An 18759-nucleotide genomic window follows, 5' to 3' on the forward strand; every position below is an offset into this window, starting at 1 on the left:
TATTTTATTTAATAAGAGTCATAAAGGTGTTCAAATCTCACATAATTCAATTTGGTTTTACTTAATCTTTTAAAGCCTGTTCCTATTCCTATTAGTTTTGATCCCAATTTGGTCTATCTCAGTCCTGGTTAGTTCAGTTCTGATCAGTTGAGTCCTGGTCATATCAATGCGAACTGACATATCGAAGAGGTCAAAAGGGGCCCCTTGATCTGTAAATTGAAAATTTGCTGTTACCTTTTGTCAAAAAATTAGCCGGCTTTTGAATTTTCTTCCAAGGCTAACTGCAATATTTATCACGTTCTTACCTCAGAAGACATTACGCCTCTAAACAAAAGCCCTGTGCAGTCGCAATGGTAGATACATTTCCTCTTCTCCTATACACCTGGTGTCATTTCAACTTATCGTCAGAGGGGGCAGACGTCTGCTAAAAATCCTGGAACTTATGCTGTGCTCATTAAGGAGACTAAAATAGTCTGTATTGGATCACACATGTATTATGTGATCCAAAACGTGGCTATTTAGGTTTAAAAACAAACAGAAAAACATACTAACTATAACAACACATAGGAAAAAAATCCTAGTTACATAATTAACCAGCCGGACACACGGCTATCGTATTTTGTGGCCTGCCTGCTTTGTCCAGCGTAGCGAAAGCATTTAAAATGTTGCTGCCATTATTATTTATACTTAGAGCACAGGTGAGGAAGCTGTTTAAAAAAACTAGGCTTCACTAAAAAAAAAAAAACGTCTAAAATGCTATCTGTTTTCATGCCCGACCCTTTATTATGAACCCAGGATATGAAGCTGAATGCTTCTAGCTTAAGCCCGCCGGCATCTATGTTTGATGCTCTTATTTTGAAGCGAGATGTCAAGTCGTTTTGCCGTGTAAAGACTAGCCATCAGTGTCAGGGTGACACTCTTAAGCTCATTCAGTGTTTCTTCGCGAGCACTGAAGAAGTTTCGGCCCGTTTTTGGATAGTCGGCGGAAAGATTTAGGAGCGAGCAAGGTGGGGTGGAGTGGGTTGTGGGGCCGGGGTGGAGTATGTGACCCACGTTCGGAAACCTGTCTTTGATGCGGCCGTCTCAGGTTTTGCAGCATGTCTTCCCCCTCTCTGTCTTCCCCCTCTCTGTCAACCCCATTTCCTGTCAGCTCACTGTCAAATAAAGGTCACTAGAGCGACAAAACAAAATAAAATAAAAAAGTTAATGAGAGAGGGCGGGGGCGGGCATTCTTGGGCTTTCCCCACCCAAAAAAATGTAAAGGTCTTATCTGTACCCTGTATTATATATTGTCTTATAGAATCTTGCCTCAAAAACTTTATAAGCACCCTATGTGTTGGCCTAGTGGTTAGGCACTCAGAGAAGGATGCAAGTACCTGGTTCAATCCCAGCACCGGCACTCTGGGTCCCTGAGCAAGACCCTTAACCCCAGATTTCTCCCTGGGCGCCGCACAGTGGCAGCCCACTGCTCCCCAAGGCGATGGGTTAAAAGCAGAAAACACATTTCGTTGCTTTGTACTTGTGACAGTGCAATGACAATAGAGTTGAATTCTATTCTATCTTTTCAACTGGGATCGGGGGGCCCTCCCAAACGAATACGCCCAGACCCTCATCTAACTTTGGGCCGACCCTGTTCATTGGCTTGGAGGGGGGTAGATATTACTTTTTTGTTGTGAAAATACGTCACTCTAACACCACTAAATAAAAACTATGAGTTCTCTTGAATAAATCTGTTTGTATATACATGTAGCCTAAAAGTGCTGCCTTCTGATTAAGCAATCACACGGCATGTAATTTCAAGCCTTTGCTCTGCTGGCCCTGAGCTTCTTAATGACATGCTTCAAAACTCTTGTGAGCCACATAGGCATGACTGAGAAGAAAAAAGAAGAAGAAGGAGGAGAAGAGAGAGAGAGAGAGAGAGCGATAGAGAGAGAGAGTCCAGCCCCTGTGAAGATTTCCTGTCTCAGGAAAGGCGCACATACTGTGAGTCATATAGGGCAAGTCCTGCCTGGTGTTTACTCTGCTTCAGCGCTGCGCTGAGAAGTCGCTCTTTGTGGAAGGAGCAACAGGCGGCTGACTGCAAAAAAAAAAAAAAAAAAAAAAAAAACCCACACGGAACTCGGATACTTCGCCTCCTGCGCCCCGGCTTAATTAATGAGAAAGAGAGAGAGAGGGGGGCGTGCGGTCCGGTTCTGAATGGAGCTGCTTCGGTTCGCCGTTTTCTGCTGGGGAGCGACCGCGTTCGGCGGCGTCCTGTCGCAGCTGCCCGCGGAGCCGCGTGAGTTGCTCTTCGTCTTTAGAACTTTGTTTGGTTGTGGAAGAGGCGAGTCGACGCAAAAGTTTCGGCGAGAGAAACTTCCTCGTTTTCTAAAAAAAAAAAAAAGAGAGAGAGACGAAGGGGGGAAACGTGACGTGAAATGTGCAGGTCGGCGCGTGTTTAAAGTTCTCCCTCACCCCGGTGTAAATGAAATCAGAAAAAAAAAAAAAAACTTAGGTAAACACAAACAGTGCGTTCTGGGACACGTTTGGCACGTTTGGTGCGGTCTGGTGGTTCGTAAAGTTCGTGTCTTCAGGGTCCTTCATAATCGAAGTTAAAAAAAGAAATTATTGTGGCAAATTTATGATATATATATATATATACAGTTAATATGAGAACAGATCTTTTTACAAATAGATCAAGAGAAAAGTAAATAAGCTTCAAAGAGCTGCAACCAATCACAGTCCAGTATGAGAGTCCCACACTGATACAGTTTAACAGCAAAAACTTGTAAGTTATGGTCTAATATCTTTATTTTCCTGACAAAAGAGCAACATTTATTCTGCTAACAGTAGATTTTAAGTTAAGCTGATATCAATTATAACATAATTATGCTTTGATTTAAAACGTACCCTTGTAGCTCTCATTATATGTTTTAAGGTTGTTGCTGTGCTGAAAAAAAAACAACCTGTCCAGGTTTTTTTTTTTTCTTTCATGTATTGCTCTGTAAATATCTCCATCAACGTTGACCCGCTTCCCTGTCCCTGCTGAAAAAATAGCATCCCCACAGCATGATGCCACCACTACTGTTCCCCTATTGGGATGGTATGTTCAGCGTAAGGTTTTAACATAGACCAGAAATTCCTGACTGGAGCTGCCTATCTTCCACATGTTTGCCGTGTCTTCCTGCATGGCTTATTCCAGCTGTGTAGTCTGACTGTTGCCCCACGGCGTTCTCGTCTTATTACTCTTATACGTGGCCAGGTTTGTAGAGTACACGACTAGTGTGTGTCCTGTTCACACGAGTGGGATTCCTGCTCCTTGTTGTTGTTGTTGATGCTGCAGCTTTCCACTGCCCAGAAAGAATTTATCCCATGGGAGACAAATTAAGGCATTTTGACATGGAGCACAGGATAAGAAGCCACCAATTGTCTGTTCCTGGGTCACTGCTCTCCACTACGTTGCAGGCAAATATATTAATTTTGTTTGACAACAGAGTAACTGTCAGTCGATCAGAGAGACGGCCTTGGGTAACAAACTGTCTTAAGAGCTGCTTTTCGTCTTCTTCTTCTTCTTCTTCTTCTTTTTTTTTTTTTGCAAATAACATTCTGTAGCTCCAACGATGCAAAGATAAAAGTCTAAAACCCTACTGTCCCTGACTTGGGAAGTATGCAGAGATGTTAGCGGGTTCTTCACACAACTCTAGACCTGTACAAGTTCTGACTATCTTCTGCAAACTTGATTACTCATTGCAGTAGCTCTAATACATTTTATACCAACTTGCTGTTTAATGCTAGTTGGTATAACAGACAAAGTTGGTGTATGACAGACACTTTCAAACATTAGTGTCTTTCTCTTTCACCTTTTTTTTCCCATCGGCATTTTGTTTCATCTGTTTCTCTCCTTTTTTTCCCCCTCTTCTACCTTCCTGTTTCAGTGTCCATTTAACATGAAATTGTCCCAGCATTAATTCTAATAAAGCTTATTGCATATATATAAATCAAGCGGAGCACTACGGCGAAAACAGTAAGGCTCCATTTGTGAAAGTAAAATCTGTTGGGCTCTTTTTGGCATCCAGACAGCAAGTCTTATTGCCAGACACGACACACACACAAAAAAAAAAACTTGTAGGACTTGAACAAGAAAAACATACAAAGATAAAAAAAATATTATACAGAGAAAAAAAACTGTCTTTCATTGGTTGAAAGATGTGCTTTAATTGTGTGTCCCATTTTTGTCAGAATGTTCCAACTTTAAGGGGACATTTTTAAAGTGAGAAAGTACAATATGACCACATTGCTTAGTAAACCTAGTGATTTCCCCACTAAAAACCACTGTTTATAGAGTTGTTTGACGATTTGCATTTTTTTTTTTCAAATCATAGGCGTACAACTTCAGAAGCACAAAATGCAAGAATGTGTTGTTAGCTTGTAATACAAACAGTAGTTAACGTTATCACTCAGCATGTTAATTGGCAGACCCAACAGGTTTTCAAAGTTGGAACTGGAACAAGGTTACTTTGCGTTTGATGTCATTCCAAGATTTCCACGTTCAGAGATAAGGATGATGTGGCGCTGCGCTGCTGGCGACATGGAGTGGGATTCCTGCTGCTTGTTGTTGTTGTTGTTGTTGCTGCAGCTTTCCACTGCCCAGAAGGAATTTATCCCAAGGGAGACAAATTAAGGCATTTTGACGTGGTGCACAGGATAAGAAGCCACCAAGCGTTTGTTCCTGGGTCACTGCTCTCCACTACGTTGCAGGCTGTTGGTTTGCATTTTCCTTGGAAATGACAAATACCACAAGTTATTTTAAGTGCCACTAAAGGCACTCCAAGTGAAAGATAAATATTCCTAGATAGCTTAAAGTTTGATATTCTCAATTATATTTGCAGCCTGACTAATCATAAGTTATACTCTTAAGTATGTTTAAAGATTAGCATGCTAGTTACAGTCTTGCTATATTAAAACTACTGTAGTATTTTGTTATATTAGAAATGCATGATAAAAGTGAAAGCACTCTACAAATGCTGTAATGTACATTTCTGTGAAGTTTTGCGTAATATTTCAAAATTTCCAGCTTTCGGTCAGGTTTCACGTCCAAGCATATGTTTTTTCCAGCCAAAATATTAATTGTGACCGACCCCTGCTAAATATCTCCACATAATCCCGCTACGTAACTAGCCTGAGCTAACCGCTAGCTGTTAGCCAACGAACATGATGAAGTTGGTGTAGTTCTTGCGTCACATGTGCGAGTGTTTGTGTACGTGTGCGTTTGTTGTCATACGAGCTAAACGCAGAGAAACATAAAGAAGTATCCGCTTTAAAGATGACTGAAAAACACGACTTATTTAGTACAAATATTTACTCGCCATGTGGCAGCTAGCCCTCTTAAATTTACTAACCAAACATAAAAGTTACTCGCATTTGGCGCCTGGCGAGCTATGAAATTGACAGATTTCATAGTGTACTCCGTGCATCTCATCTGGTAATCAGAAAACAGAACTAAATGTGCTAATTTGAACATTTTTAGCATAATTTTCCCGTTCATTAACCTGTGTGATCCTATACGCGTGTTAATGCTATCTGGTAAATTAATCAGCAGTCAGCTCTGGCTTTGATTCTGACCACAGCCCGCTGTGTGATTAGGGCTGGGCGATAAATCGATTTAATTGATTAATTCGAATTTACAATTCTTTAAGATTTCATTTTTGGAAAATCTGGATTTATTTTGCCAATACACTCATTGGGTTTCCATGAAGAGAACAGCATGTGATGCTGAATATATGTTTAGACAAATGTATTGTCAAAATATTGTTAAGTAGAAACTTTTTTTACCATAATACGAGGTACTTCATTTACTTATTTACTTTTTTTTTTACTTAGTTTGAAGTTCACAAGTGCAGTGAAGCCTGTTCTTAGCTCAATGTGTAATACCACTAGCAGCAAATGTTTTGTTATATTTTCATTGTTTATAATGGCACGGCTGCCATCTTGTTTTACAACCCTGTTTCACAGCTTGTTTTTAGTTGCATTCAGGTCAACTCCCTGACGAAATGCTTGACATAAAAGCAAGGTTTTAAAATAATTTCTTTAATTTCTTTTTATGAAACAAAAAGGAGGAACAAATCGATTATTCGGATTTGGTATGATAAAATCGGAGATTTATTTTTTTAATCTATATCGCCCAGCCCTGTGTGATGGGACGTCCGTTGTGTCATGTGATGTGCTGCCAAGCTAACATCTGCTATACAATTTTCAAGACAAGGGTAAAATGCTCTTTTCCCGTCATGTCCCTAATCGCTTAATGTCCTCCCATAGCTACGTTCACCCTACCTAACCGTGTGTATTTCTGTTTCTGAGCCTTGCTCCATTTGAGATGAAATGTTTCTCAAAGCCTTTCTTCCCCTCTTTATCGTTCCACCTGTCTTATCTTTGACCAAGTCACCCTGCTGCCAGGAAACTTTACCTTCATCCGTCTCAGACTCAGTCCCAGCGGCACCAAGTAGCTTTGGCTGCTACTAATCCCCTTTCCCCCCACTACTCTGCAATTATACGCAGCCCTGGGTGACAATTACCACCATTCATCCCTTCCATAGCCCGCCTCCTGGGTTAAAATGACATGCTCTTTGAGAGGAGCTACTCTAATGATATAATTACTCCAGCTCAGCCACCTTCCTACTACTCAGGCATGGACTAACACCCCCCCCCCCTCCCTTTTTGCTGATTCACTTCAAAAAAACGCTTCTCGAGCCCTCGGGCCGAACTTAAAATTGCTTTAGCATTACATTTAGTCTGGAGTTCAAGTGATGCCTTTTGACTTTGGGAGTTTTAACAGGCAGGGACGGAAAACAACGTCTCCCGCTATTTCCTGAGATGGGTTTCTTTTTGAGATGCAGACGCTGGGTGTCTGGGTGCATTTCACTGTACAACCTACTGATCTCCCCTGCATGTTTTTTGCAGAAGCTCTACAAGCTAGCGCTGCACCACAGCTAAGCCGACACAGAAAGGTTTTTGTACCAGGGTTCAGGAGGACGTCCTGAAATCGGTGTGAAGATGCCTTGGCTGCCAAGAAGCATGCTTTCGCTTACACTTCCCTGTCTGAAAAAAAACATCTGAGGTTTTGGTCACGTGACGAGCTGCGCAAAGTTTCAGCGATGCTCTTGAAAACGAGCACGTTGACGTGCAGAACCGTCTGACTTTTGGTTCAGGAGCAGGTTGAGCTTCCTGTGCACATAGCCAGCACACAGCGGAGGTGTGGTTGCGTGGGTTTCCTTTTGTCACATAGTGCTGTCACATGCTTGAGGCCTTCTTGCTTTGGTTTTTGAAATTTAATTGCATTTTACTTCCCAGGATAGACACCAGGACGCCGACGTTGAAGCTTACCATTGTCTCAGAAGCTACTCTTCACCCTTTCCCTTGCCTCTTTATTGAGACTGCAGCGCCTTGCAAAAAGTATTTACACCCTTTTAAAAAAGTTACGTTCGGTCATGTTTCAACCATGAACTTCAAGATATTTTATTCTTTTGCTTTGGTGTGGTAGACCAACCCAAAGGAGTGCTTGATTTGGGCAGAAAATGATGCATGGTTTCCAGTTGCAAATCTAGAAGTAAGCGTTGCAGTATTCTAAGTCAATACCTCATTGAGTCTATACAGCTGTGCTTACAGGTCTTATGCCGCATGTCTCTATCAGCTTCGCTTGTCTGGAGACTGATTTATGCCTATTCTTTATTTGCAAAACAGCTCAAGCTCAGTAAAATTGGCTTCTGAAGAGCATTTTTTTTTACATTTTTCTAGTCATTCCACCACTTCAGAAATAGGTTCATATCTGGACTAGCTCCGGCTGTATTTTTGACGCCTTTGTCTTTCTAGAAGATAACCATCTGGCCCGATTGCAGGTACTTTCCAACGAGGTTTTCTTTTACGGTTTCTCATGCTATCCTCAAAGATATGTTTATTGGTGCAAATATATTCATTTTGTCTCACAACAGAGTAACTGACTGTTCAGGCTGCAAGAGTTTCGTTATGTCGGTCAGAGAGATGGCCTGGGGGAAGAAGCTGTCTTAAGAGCGGCTGTTTATTTTATTTATTTATTTATTTATTTAAATAGCGCTCTGTAGCTACGACTATCTGAAATTAAGTCTAAGAAATTAAGTCTAAGACTATCCTCTGCGAACCTGATTGCTCGTTGCAGGTTGAGCCTGTCCTGGTCTGTGGCTGAATCAACCCACAGAGTGATGGCAAAGCACTTTTAAAAGTCTAAAAGTTAAATGTTGCTGTCATCTGACCCACATCACCTACTTCCACATGATTGCTCTGACCTCTATGAGGCTTGTGGCTGTCAAACCCAAGTTTCGAAAGCAATGGATTTTTTTTTTCTGCCACTTCACAAATAGGCCAACACAAAGAAAAAGCATATCTCCTAATATCCCAATGAAATCCACTGAAACGAATGGCTGTAATTTGACAAAGCGGTTTGAATACTTTTACAAGGCACCCGATCACATAGATTCTAAGATGAGAAAATGTGTGTAAAACACCATATTTGTTGCCCTTAACCTTTAGTTAATATAGTGGTACAAACTCACTCTGAATGCTTGTCTGCAGTTCTCTAGTGGTGATTTTTGGAGGAGATTCTTTAATCTCCCCACACAGCCTGGTGATTGTAAATGTTTCAGCGCTTTGAGTTACAGTATAGACAAGTATGCGTGTTGCTATGCTAACCCTTTATGAGAATTAAACAACATGTTCCTTGCTCGATTGGCATGATCTCTTGTCTTGTCCATTTTGAGGAGAAATAGGCCTTCGTGTCGTCTCAGATTTATATATCAGGTGAACTTAAAGTCATAGTTTATCTACTAGAAGTCTTTAAAACTCTATTTTAAAAAAGTATCTCTAAATTGTATTATATATGAATTGTAAGTGCTGCAACTACTAGTGGCAGCAGAAATATCTAAAAAAAATAAAATATTATTTTTGCTCCCCTATGAATAAAATTACTCAAAGGTTTTTTTTAGCAGCGGTTGCCCATGAAAGACATGTAAATGTAATCGCTATATAAATCAAAGTGTTTCTTCCTTCTTCTAATCATTCCTAATCGCCAATTGCATTCTTCTTTCTTTATTTATAGTTGTTGGCACAACATATATTTCAATGGGGTAGCCTCATCGGGATGACAAATTAAAGGCTTCTCAGCCAGCAGATGTGTTTAGGTTTTTTGTTTTTTTTCTCCTCTGTTTGTTGTACTTGCCCGTCTGGCAGTTGTCTCAGGTCTTAGGTGATTATCAAGCCCGCAGGCCCTCATCACACGACCCAGTCTGTCTGACTGATCTGAGCGTGCCTGCTGGGGAAGTCAAGCCTGAACAAGACCAACAGAGGTCTGGGGGGGGGGGAGAAAAATGCGTCCGCCTCTCTGCTGTGAAATTCTTCGGATTTTCTTCTAGCTCTCTTTGAATATATTCCCTTCAACTCTGAGGAGAATATGTTGTTTTGTTTTGATTGTCCGTTTGTTTTTTGGTCTTATTAAATGAATAAACGCTGTTGTCATTGATTATTTCGGGGTCATTCAATAACAAAGCCGTATTTCTCCATCCTTTTTTTTTTTTTTACTCCTATCCTCCCAGTTGCTGTTATGAAGATAAGACAGCTGTGCAGGTTTTGTGACGTCCAGGCCAGCGGCTGCCAGGGTAAGGGATCCTGCATGGTGGAGTGTGATAGAAACAGCATTTGCGAAAGGGACGAAGAAGTGTGTGTCAGTATTTGGTAAGTGCTTTTTTTTTTTCACGTTAAATCATATTTTTGAAAACTTGCTTTTCCCCAATGCTTGAGGTAATCTCTGTCTGGTATTGAAATGTTTTTTAATCTGGACCATGTAAGTGTGACAAAAACAGAAGAAATCTGTTGAGGGAAAAATACACAGCACAGTAAATTCCATACTTCTCCAGAATGTGCTGGAGACCCGCAAAGACAAAGTTTGGGGTGGGGGTGGAGGGGATCAAGCTTGACAAATCTACATATTGCCACTCTAAAATCCTGCTGAGCAGTTCTGGATTTGTGGGTTCCCAAGGACAATTTGAAGAGCCGCTGCAGTCCACGTACCATTAGCCTTCTGCTAACCTCAGCTCATATTGTGACCACTACATTGGCAATATAATGAGATCCAGCAGGGTGGCCTTAAGCTTTTAACACCAATATAAATCTGCTTCCTGCTGCTTTGCACATCCAGAGTCAGATGTGAGGTCGTTGAATGGTTTTGTGCACTTCCGTATTCCGGCTTCTTCAGCAAATTGGGCCGCACACTGTGCATAAAAGAGAAAATCAAGGGGTTCGGTGAGAAAATGTAACCTTTTTTTTGAGTGATAAAACTAACTTGCATCTTCATTTTGTTAGTTTTATATGCATCCGTAATATGAGTTTATTTTGTAAGTCAATGAAATAAAAAACATGTCCTGAACAACATTACGTGTGAAAATGTCATCGTTATCCGGATAGTTGGAGGTAATTTCCTACCTACCTTGTAGCACACTCTTCCATAATGCAGAATGTTTCCAAAGAAAACCATCACAGTGACAGCAATGATAGTGTCACGGTTTGGGGCCGCTTTGCTGCACCAAGACCAGGACAACTGGGCACAATTTATGGAACCATGAATTCTGCTCTTACCCTAAAGGAAAGGATTTTGCCAAACAAAATGAGGGTTTAGTCAGGGCGATTGAGTGAATGTGGCTCTAGTGTAAAGCGCTTTGAGTGACCAGTATGACTAGAAAAGTGCTATATAAATTTAGCCCATTTATCATTTCATAGAGGTCTGGACTTAATATCTAACTGGGATGCTGTTGGTTGAGCTTTAACGGACTATTCAGCATGGCTGAACAATTCTTAAACACTTGGTAGTCAATCCGTCCAATTGTCAATTCTGCTTATCCGTCTGTCTGTCCATCCCTTTCCTACTATACCTGTTACCTTTAAAAAATAGCTTAAAAACTGGGAATTATGGAAATTTAAAGGGGCCTAGTCACACATGATCACCATAAAAAGAAACCACAAAAAAACTTTTATTCATTTTCAAACAAACAAAATACACCAAGCATTTGTCCTGATAGTGTTTACTTGGTCCTTTTGTGAGCCTGAAAATAACTTGGCCGCAATCACCAGACATAAACATTATATTAGCATCTGCTGGCAGAACCGCAGAACTATCAGAAAGCAAGATGGCGACAACTGACGCAGCTACTCTAAGGCTACGGTGACACTGCAGGCAAATCCGACCCAAATCCGATCTTTTTGCCGAAATGCGACCCATATTTTCGTATTTTTCATGGCAGTGTGAACGGCCCAGTTCCGATCTTTTCTCACAGAAGAAGATCTGATTTGCGGCACTTCCATTTTTTTTTGTTTTTTACATCGCTCTCTTTGATCTCACTGCACATCCACACACCGCAGTAACAGCTAGCGCTCCATAAACAACCATTGTTAATAGCTGGGCTGCTTTTTTATTGAACACTTATTACATACACCATTGCGTCCGTAAACAGAGCGCTGCTGTGTGACGTCTCCTTCTGTTATCACCGCATGCGGGTCGCTTTGCCGTCTAGAACCGTTCAGACAGCAGTATGATGGCGGTCGCATTTATTATCCGTATTAACGGCCACGCCAAAATAAAAAAAAATCAGATTTCATCAGAAAATAAGACCCACACCCAGTGCAATGCCACAGTAAAGTTCCAGCTCAGCATGTTCAAAGGCCAACCCAATCTACAGGGTTGGGGTCACTTGCACCTCAGCTGTGCGTTGCCGACACCTTGCTTCTCCTCGTGCATGTGTGCAGTATTTTACATCATGTGGTCTTTTTATGGTAAATATACACAAAAGTGCTTCATTTACTGACAGACAGAGCAAAAAGAAATTGTAAAACGCAGAAATAAAATATATTAAGCCAACAGGGGGTGCAATAATTTAATCGGAAAACCTTTGCGTGCAACCGGAGTGTGCTACTGGCATAGAAATTCATAACGTCATAGTACGTGACCAGGCTGCTTTAAGTTTTAAAAATGATGGGATCTGGACAAGAAAATGCGTTTGAACTAATATTTTTGGTTCAGCTTCCACCACACCTGCAACCTCAGGGTTACTGACTTGCTGTTTATGCCGTGGAGAGAAAAAAGAGCCGGTATCATGACATTGGGAGCTATGTCTAAGTCACTTTCCTGTTGTGGAAAAAGGCCCATTTGGGATATTGTGAACATGTTGTAAAGGGATTAGGACTCGCAGATCAAAGCTAATCGGTAAATGCATTTTTTATACCCCTCTGATTTCTCTTTTCAAGGAGGAAGAAGGATGACAACGTTACATTTGAAACGTTGTGTCACAATCCAGCTGATCCACTGTATGGTCTGATGCTGGATGATTACAACAGCACCAAGTGCATTATGAAAGAGAAAAAGGGCATGGGCTCAAAGTTCTTCATCTGTTCCTGCTCCAAAAATGAAGAGTGCAACTGGAACGTCTTTTTTAACCTAGGTGAGTTGGACGGGTTTTTTTGGCCTTTTCTTTTTGTATTTTAATGGCATTGCAGGTGGGGGCTCCTGATGCTTTTAAGGTTCTTGTTCTTTGGTGGCATTTCTTTACAGCTCCGTGGACACATTTTGAGAATGATTTCCATGGCTTCACATTGCCTGCATCATATTCAGAAAAATACTATCTGAATTTTTCAGCTGAAATCGAGAAACCTCCAGACCAGGCAACACATTTCCAATTGTTTTTTTTTTTTTTTTTTTTTTTGCTAAGTAAGTTTCCTGTTCTTAACTGAAAGGAGTGGGATCTGGTATGATAAGCCCACCTGCTTCAGGGTTCAAAGACTTACGTGTTTAGGGATGATATTCGTCTCTTTTTTTTTGAGCATGCTCTATCAAGCTGATTGACGGTTATATGTAAAAAAAAAAAAAACAAATCTCAGCAGATCAGGAGTTTCTGAAATGACACCAACAGCACGAGTTGGTCAAAGTCTCTCAAATCCTCCTCCTTCCTAATCTGATGCTCGATACCTGAAAGTAGCTACACAAAGTAGCTGAAAGTCCTTTGAGGAAAGCAGTGATATTAAAGCTAAACATTAAAACTGTAAGCTGTAAAACCAATTAGATGCAACAAGCTAAGAACTGCAGACGTTATAACATTAAATTGGTATAATGAGTCATCTGGCGTCATCCTTGCAGATTCATTATAGTAATTTGAAGAAGGGGTCTCTTCAAAAGTTACTTGTCTTTTTAAAAGTTATAAAAACCTGTATTACTGGATCTACTTTGCAATGCTGGTCTAAGCTTTGCTTTTGATCTAGAGTGAAACTTCGTCTTGCATTTGTGCGTAGTTATTTGAGAACAATCACAGCAACTGGCCTCTGATGTAAGACGCCGTGCCAGAACGTTTCCGTGTGCGCGCTGCGATGCTCTCCGTTTCCCTGATTGCAAACAGCTTCGGGATAGACAGTTCCTTCGTTGACTCCAGTTACGCTCTTAGCACTGGCATTCCTCGTATTTCGACTACATCATCCCTGCAGTCGCAGCGCGGCGGTACATTTCCGAGACCTGGCTCGGAACAAGCCAGAGCCAAATTAAAAGCATCTGTGGAGTGCAAACCACGTCATGGAAATGCCTTTGCATGCTCTTGAGAATGTCTGTGGAGTCTCTGTAATTTTTCAGTAAGTAAAGACGGGAGGTGCTGCAATGAAGGCTGTTTGGGTGATTCCAGTAAAGTCCTATCAATCTGTCATCATTTTTTTTAACTATAGTGGCCAGTTGTATCAGACATCCATACAACACAGTTCTTTTTAAAGCCTTGTTTTACCATAACTGAACAATAGCTTTTGGGTACTGTTGTTTTAAAAACATCTCCAAGTTTAAAAACTAAATATTACTTCCCCAAACTTTGGATTTCCTCGTCATCGTTTAGTGATCTTGATTTTTTTTTTTTTTTTTTCAGATTTTCCAGAAGTCTAAGGCTATGTCTATGGCTCACACTGCAGAAAAAATGCGACTCAAATCCAATCTTTTTGCCCATATGTGACCCATATCCGTATTTTTTATGGCAGTGTGAACGGCCATTTCCGATCTTTTCACCCCTAAAAAAAAAAAATCTGATTCCATATGTAGTACTAATTCGGATCCATATCAGATATTTTTTAAAGTGTCCGCTGTCTGAATGATCATGTCGCATTTTATCAGTCTTTCACGTCTCTCTCCTGTCTCTCACTACACGTCTACACACTGTAGCAGCAGCTAGCGCTCCATAAAAGACCGTTGATAATAGCTGTGCTGTTAACAAAACTTTATTGAACACTTCTAGAAACCCTTACATTCACCATTACTTGGTACTAGTATGTCATAGTGAAAGGTCACCTCAAAAAAATCCTATTTCGGCAACAAAATCGGAATTGAGAATCAAGACCTGCAGTGTGAACGTAGCCTAGGATTGTTGTTTTATTCCCAGATTTTGGCTACATTTTCTTTTTTTCTTAAGTTTTGGTTTGCTACAAACCATCGATTTTGATGGTTAGGAAACAAGAAAAGGGGACAATTGGAGGACAGAAGTACTTCTGTATGTTACTGCATAGTAACATCGTCCCTCCAGTAATTCATCCGCTTTATGTCAAGTTTTCAGCTCACAGCTGTTTGTGCAATGTCGAAGCTATTTGGGCGGATAATTGCTGGGAATGTATTGTGTTCAGCAGTTTCCAGGATTAATGTTTCTTAAATTGTTTGTCGGTTACTCCTACAGCAAGTAGTTGGTATTCAAAAGATGCAATCCCCCCCGAAAAAGTTATACAGCTGCAGCCTGTTGCACATTCGAGTTTACCACAGCCCGACCTAGATAATTTGCTGCTATCAAAAGTTATTTTGTTTTTTTTGTTTACATTATGGCTGATGAATGTATACACTATTTTCCCTCTAAATGCATCCATTGATGTCTCTTTTTTTATTGGTTTTTCAAGGTGCGAGTCATTCTTTCAAAAAATATGTTTTAAAATGTAATGTTTTAGCAAATTTTTACCCTCCATATTGAACTTAACCAAAGACTTTGAATGTCAGGCTTGTCTTGTCAACCAAGATGACATTTTCAACCACATTTACTTTTATATAATCCTTATTTACCTTTCAATTTTGAACCAGATTTACATGTACATGGAAGACATTAAAGTCTCTTTTATGGCTTTTTCAAGTTTTACTCATTGCATTTTCCTTTTTAGCATTGTTTAATATTAGATCATGTAACATATTTGTACTAAAGGGTTTATTTCCCCACTTTTTCTTTTTTTTTTACTTCAAACTTTTTCAATCATCCTCTGCCTTAAACACAACATGTATTAACAGATGTGAGTGTGAAATTTCTTCACTGCACTAAATCTCCACATAAAAGTCACATTTTTTTATTCAAAAACCTTCCTTTTTACAGGGATTGCCTTTTACATTAATGTATAAAGAGCTCTTAATTTATAGTAAAATAAGAAGTTTATGGCAGCCTTTTTACTGATTAACTCTCAAGTAACATCAGGACTGCAGATCCTGTAACTTTCTAGACAACCACTTGAGGGTTTTGCTTTAAATGTGTGCGTTGGGAGGCTCAGTGACAGGTTGCTCTGAGGAAAAGCTTCTCACTCTACGAAAATCAAAACAAACTGTCTGTCTGGGGCCCTGCAGAGGATTTCAGACATGTGGTTTCCTGTTTAGAAAAAAGAGAAAAAAAAATTATAGAGAGCTAGAGGGCTTGGTCTGGGCAGTCGGCGAGATGGCTTTTACATTCATCACCCTACCTTGTTCACTTTGACTCTGGGCTTTTGTCTCACAGCGGCTTTTCTTCTCTTTTATTTTGACAAATGGAAGACGTTAACACGTGTTTTTGCACTTTAGGTTTGAAGCGGTGAAATGGTGGAAATAAGATATGAGGAGCTCTTAATAACAAGCCTTGAATGCAAGTTAGAACGTAATCAAACTGGAAAAAAGTTGTTTTTACTTAGTATACCGCATGTGGTAATATGTTTTCTTTTTTTTTTTTAGGTCGCATTTTTACGACTGCAGCTTCAAAACGTATACTATAAACGCAGCGAAATCATGAGCTGCTGCCGTTTGCCAAAAACTGCAGCAGGTTCCAGACGCACCCTCTACTAACTTTAAAATATACAACAAATTCTATAAAGAGGCACAATATGTGGTCGACTGGGTCAGGGCTTGGGTTGTTTTTAGATCTGCGGTCCAGACGTTAATTTAAATGGACATTCCACAAGGAAGAAGCTGTTCCTTCGTTGCCCTAAAAATAATACTGAACCGTTTGCTGGACAGATGGGACTGCCGCAAACTAATCTGAATAGGCAATCTTCAAACTGGTTAAAGAAAGATTAGAATTGTGGTTAAAAGAAAAGTATGTTTAAAGTAACCAGAAGCTACTAAGAAGGATAAAATACTATAAGAAGGGAAAAAGAGGAAGTTAACTTTTAAGATCCTAATTATAATGCTGCAAAGACAAACTCCTAAGTTTCCGCTACTTGAATGCCCATCCTTTCAAGTGTTTTGGAGGAAATATGCATCATGATGAAACTTTACAGGGTGTTTTCCATATTGATGACTATCTAAAGTAATGTAATATGTAGGTTGGTTTTCAAATATTCTTGCAACCGCATAAAGCAAAAAGCCCCAGCAGCAGGTGCTCCTCGTGCATACTCCGGTAAACTGGAAAGAAATTCAGCAAAAGTCAATCAGCCTCTGAACAAAAAAGCCTCTATGATGTTTAGCATCAACTTTGTTTCAAAGATTAAAGAGAACGGGTTACAATTTGAGGCGACTTAAAGCGGACACCAAACTCACAAAAAAGCTCCATGTAAACAGTTTGCCCTCATTCCCTTTGCTTTTCAATTATCTTGTCCATCAAAACTGAAAAGTTTACTAAAATGAAACTACGCTGCAATGAAGGCACTGCCTTTAATTGGCTAAACTGACATCAGTAACAACTGTTATCATGGTTTGACAATATGTGTACAGGTGAATATCTTCTTTATCTCTTTTGTGTGAACGAAGAAAACTGTACCTTATATTTAAAGACAAATATCTGTACAAAGATGCAGATATTTTACATGCATTCTACATTACAATAACTGTAACTCTTTTTTTGTGTGTTAACTCTAGCATGCAGTTTTAAAAGGCAGTGATATTTTTCTAAGTAAGTTTCTGCTTGAAGGTTACGACCCGTTCATCTCTTACCTGCATGAGATGCCTCCCTGAACATCTTTTGTTGACAAAACAGATTAGTTTTGTAGCTGCACTTAAAAACCAATAACCGCAACCTGAGTGCTAGAAAAACCGCTGAATAAGAGGAAAGGTCAGTGTTTTATAAAGACCCTCGATTTTCCCTCGATTCATTAACTGATCAGAAAGCTGTTTTAGGAAAACGGTAATTTGCTGTAATCAGTGAACAAAAATAATCTGTTTAGGAATACTGTAATTATCTTTAAATAATTAGTGGGAAAATATGTTGTAAAAAAAACTGGGTCTATAATTAATGAACAAATTATTTTTTTAAATGTCAAAACAACTGTGTGAATGACCAGAAGAAGCAGTTGTTGTGTAAATGGGAGCCATAAATTACCGTTTAAAAGAATTGCATTGTCTGTGGTTAAAATACATTAGTTTTTTCACATTGTCTGATCTAAAGCATGCACTGCAGTAAGAAACATGTGCTTAGTAACCAACTAGATTAACTATCTGATGCAAAGCTATGTAAAGAAAACTGCGTTGACTTTTTAAGCCACAGCTTGAGTGTCATGTTTCAAAAAGGAAACCTCTTTGAATACCAGAAAACGTCGTCCCACTTCTATGTAAATAACCATGCAATGCAAACATGAAACTGCTGCAAAGCGTTAGGAAAATGGTGTTCATAAGAGCTGCCGGGGAATTAGGATCGTAGTTCTTGATGATTAAGAAAAACTCAATTCAGTCTCAGTTGATTTGTCCTTAAGTCAAAAAGTAATATGTTTCCACTCCAAATTTAAAAGTTAAAGTTTTTTTTTACCTCAAGCATGGAGGACAGTTTATGTTGGGATCTACTTGCAAATGTTGTGTAGCCAGGTCAAATCTTTAATTTTCCTCTCATCAAGTTGTGTGTTGATTTGGTAGGGCTGGACGATAATTCAATAATATATATCGATTTATAGACGTATATCGATGATAGAAAAAAGGGTCAATAAGAAGTTCAATAGAATATAAATTTTCCTTCCTTTTACATTCTAGCCTATCATGTAGGGTAATATTACAGTCATTACATCCTCCCAACCAATCACAAACACAGACCAGGGAACGCCCAGTCACCAAGCTCCGCCCCCTTTAAAGAGTTCAGAGAGCAGGCGTTCTTTTTTCTTTTTTAAAACTTGTAGTTTTGGTAAAAAGATGGTTGAATAAACGGTTGAATTTGAATTCAGTGTTTGTGTGTTCTGTATCTAAAAATAGGTCGCTAAGCAGCAGCATAAAATGACCAGGGCACCACTTAAAATATGTTTATGAATTTGTTGATAATTATCGATATCGATCAATATGATTTATATTTTATCCATATACTTTTTTTTAATATCATCCAGCCCTATGATTTGGATGGGTACCTGGTTTTCCTCTTCATCTCTAGCTTTCTGGCGTGTTTTCGACTGTTCATAAGTTCATAACTGAGAAAACCCCCAGTTCCATCAGGAAAAGTAGATATCCCACATCACCATGCTGCCACCACCGTGCTTTGCTGTGGGTTTTGTGAGGTTTTT

General features: G+C 39.7%; 1 protein-coding gene across 1 annotated transcript in view; it reads left to right on the plus strand.

Moving 5' to 3' along the window:
• The first annotated feature begins 1978 nt into the window (after positions 1 to 1978).
• Positions 1979 to 18759, plus strand: part of tgfbr2b (transforming growth factor beta receptor 2b) — a 33018-nt gene continuing 16237 nt past the window's right edge. Inside the window, exons 1-3 of the mRNA XM_012870402.3 lie at positions 1979 to 2278; positions 9597 to 9735; positions 12298 to 12491. Coding sequence (XP_012725856.1) covers positions 2197 to 2278; positions 9597 to 9735; positions 12298 to 12491 — 415 coding nt within the window. The 5' untranslated portion in view covers positions 1979 to 2196. The remainder of the gene's footprint in view (positions 2279 to 9596; positions 9736 to 12297; positions 12492 to 18759) is intronic.

Source organism: Fundulus heteroclitus, chromosome 13 (genome assembly GCF_011125445.2).
Source record: "Fundulus heteroclitus isolate FHET01 chromosome 13, MU-UCD_Fhet_4.1, whole genome shotgun sequence".
Classification (NCBI taxonomy): domain Eukaryota; kingdom Metazoa; phylum Chordata; class Actinopteri; order Cyprinodontiformes; family Fundulidae; genus Fundulus; species Fundulus heteroclitus.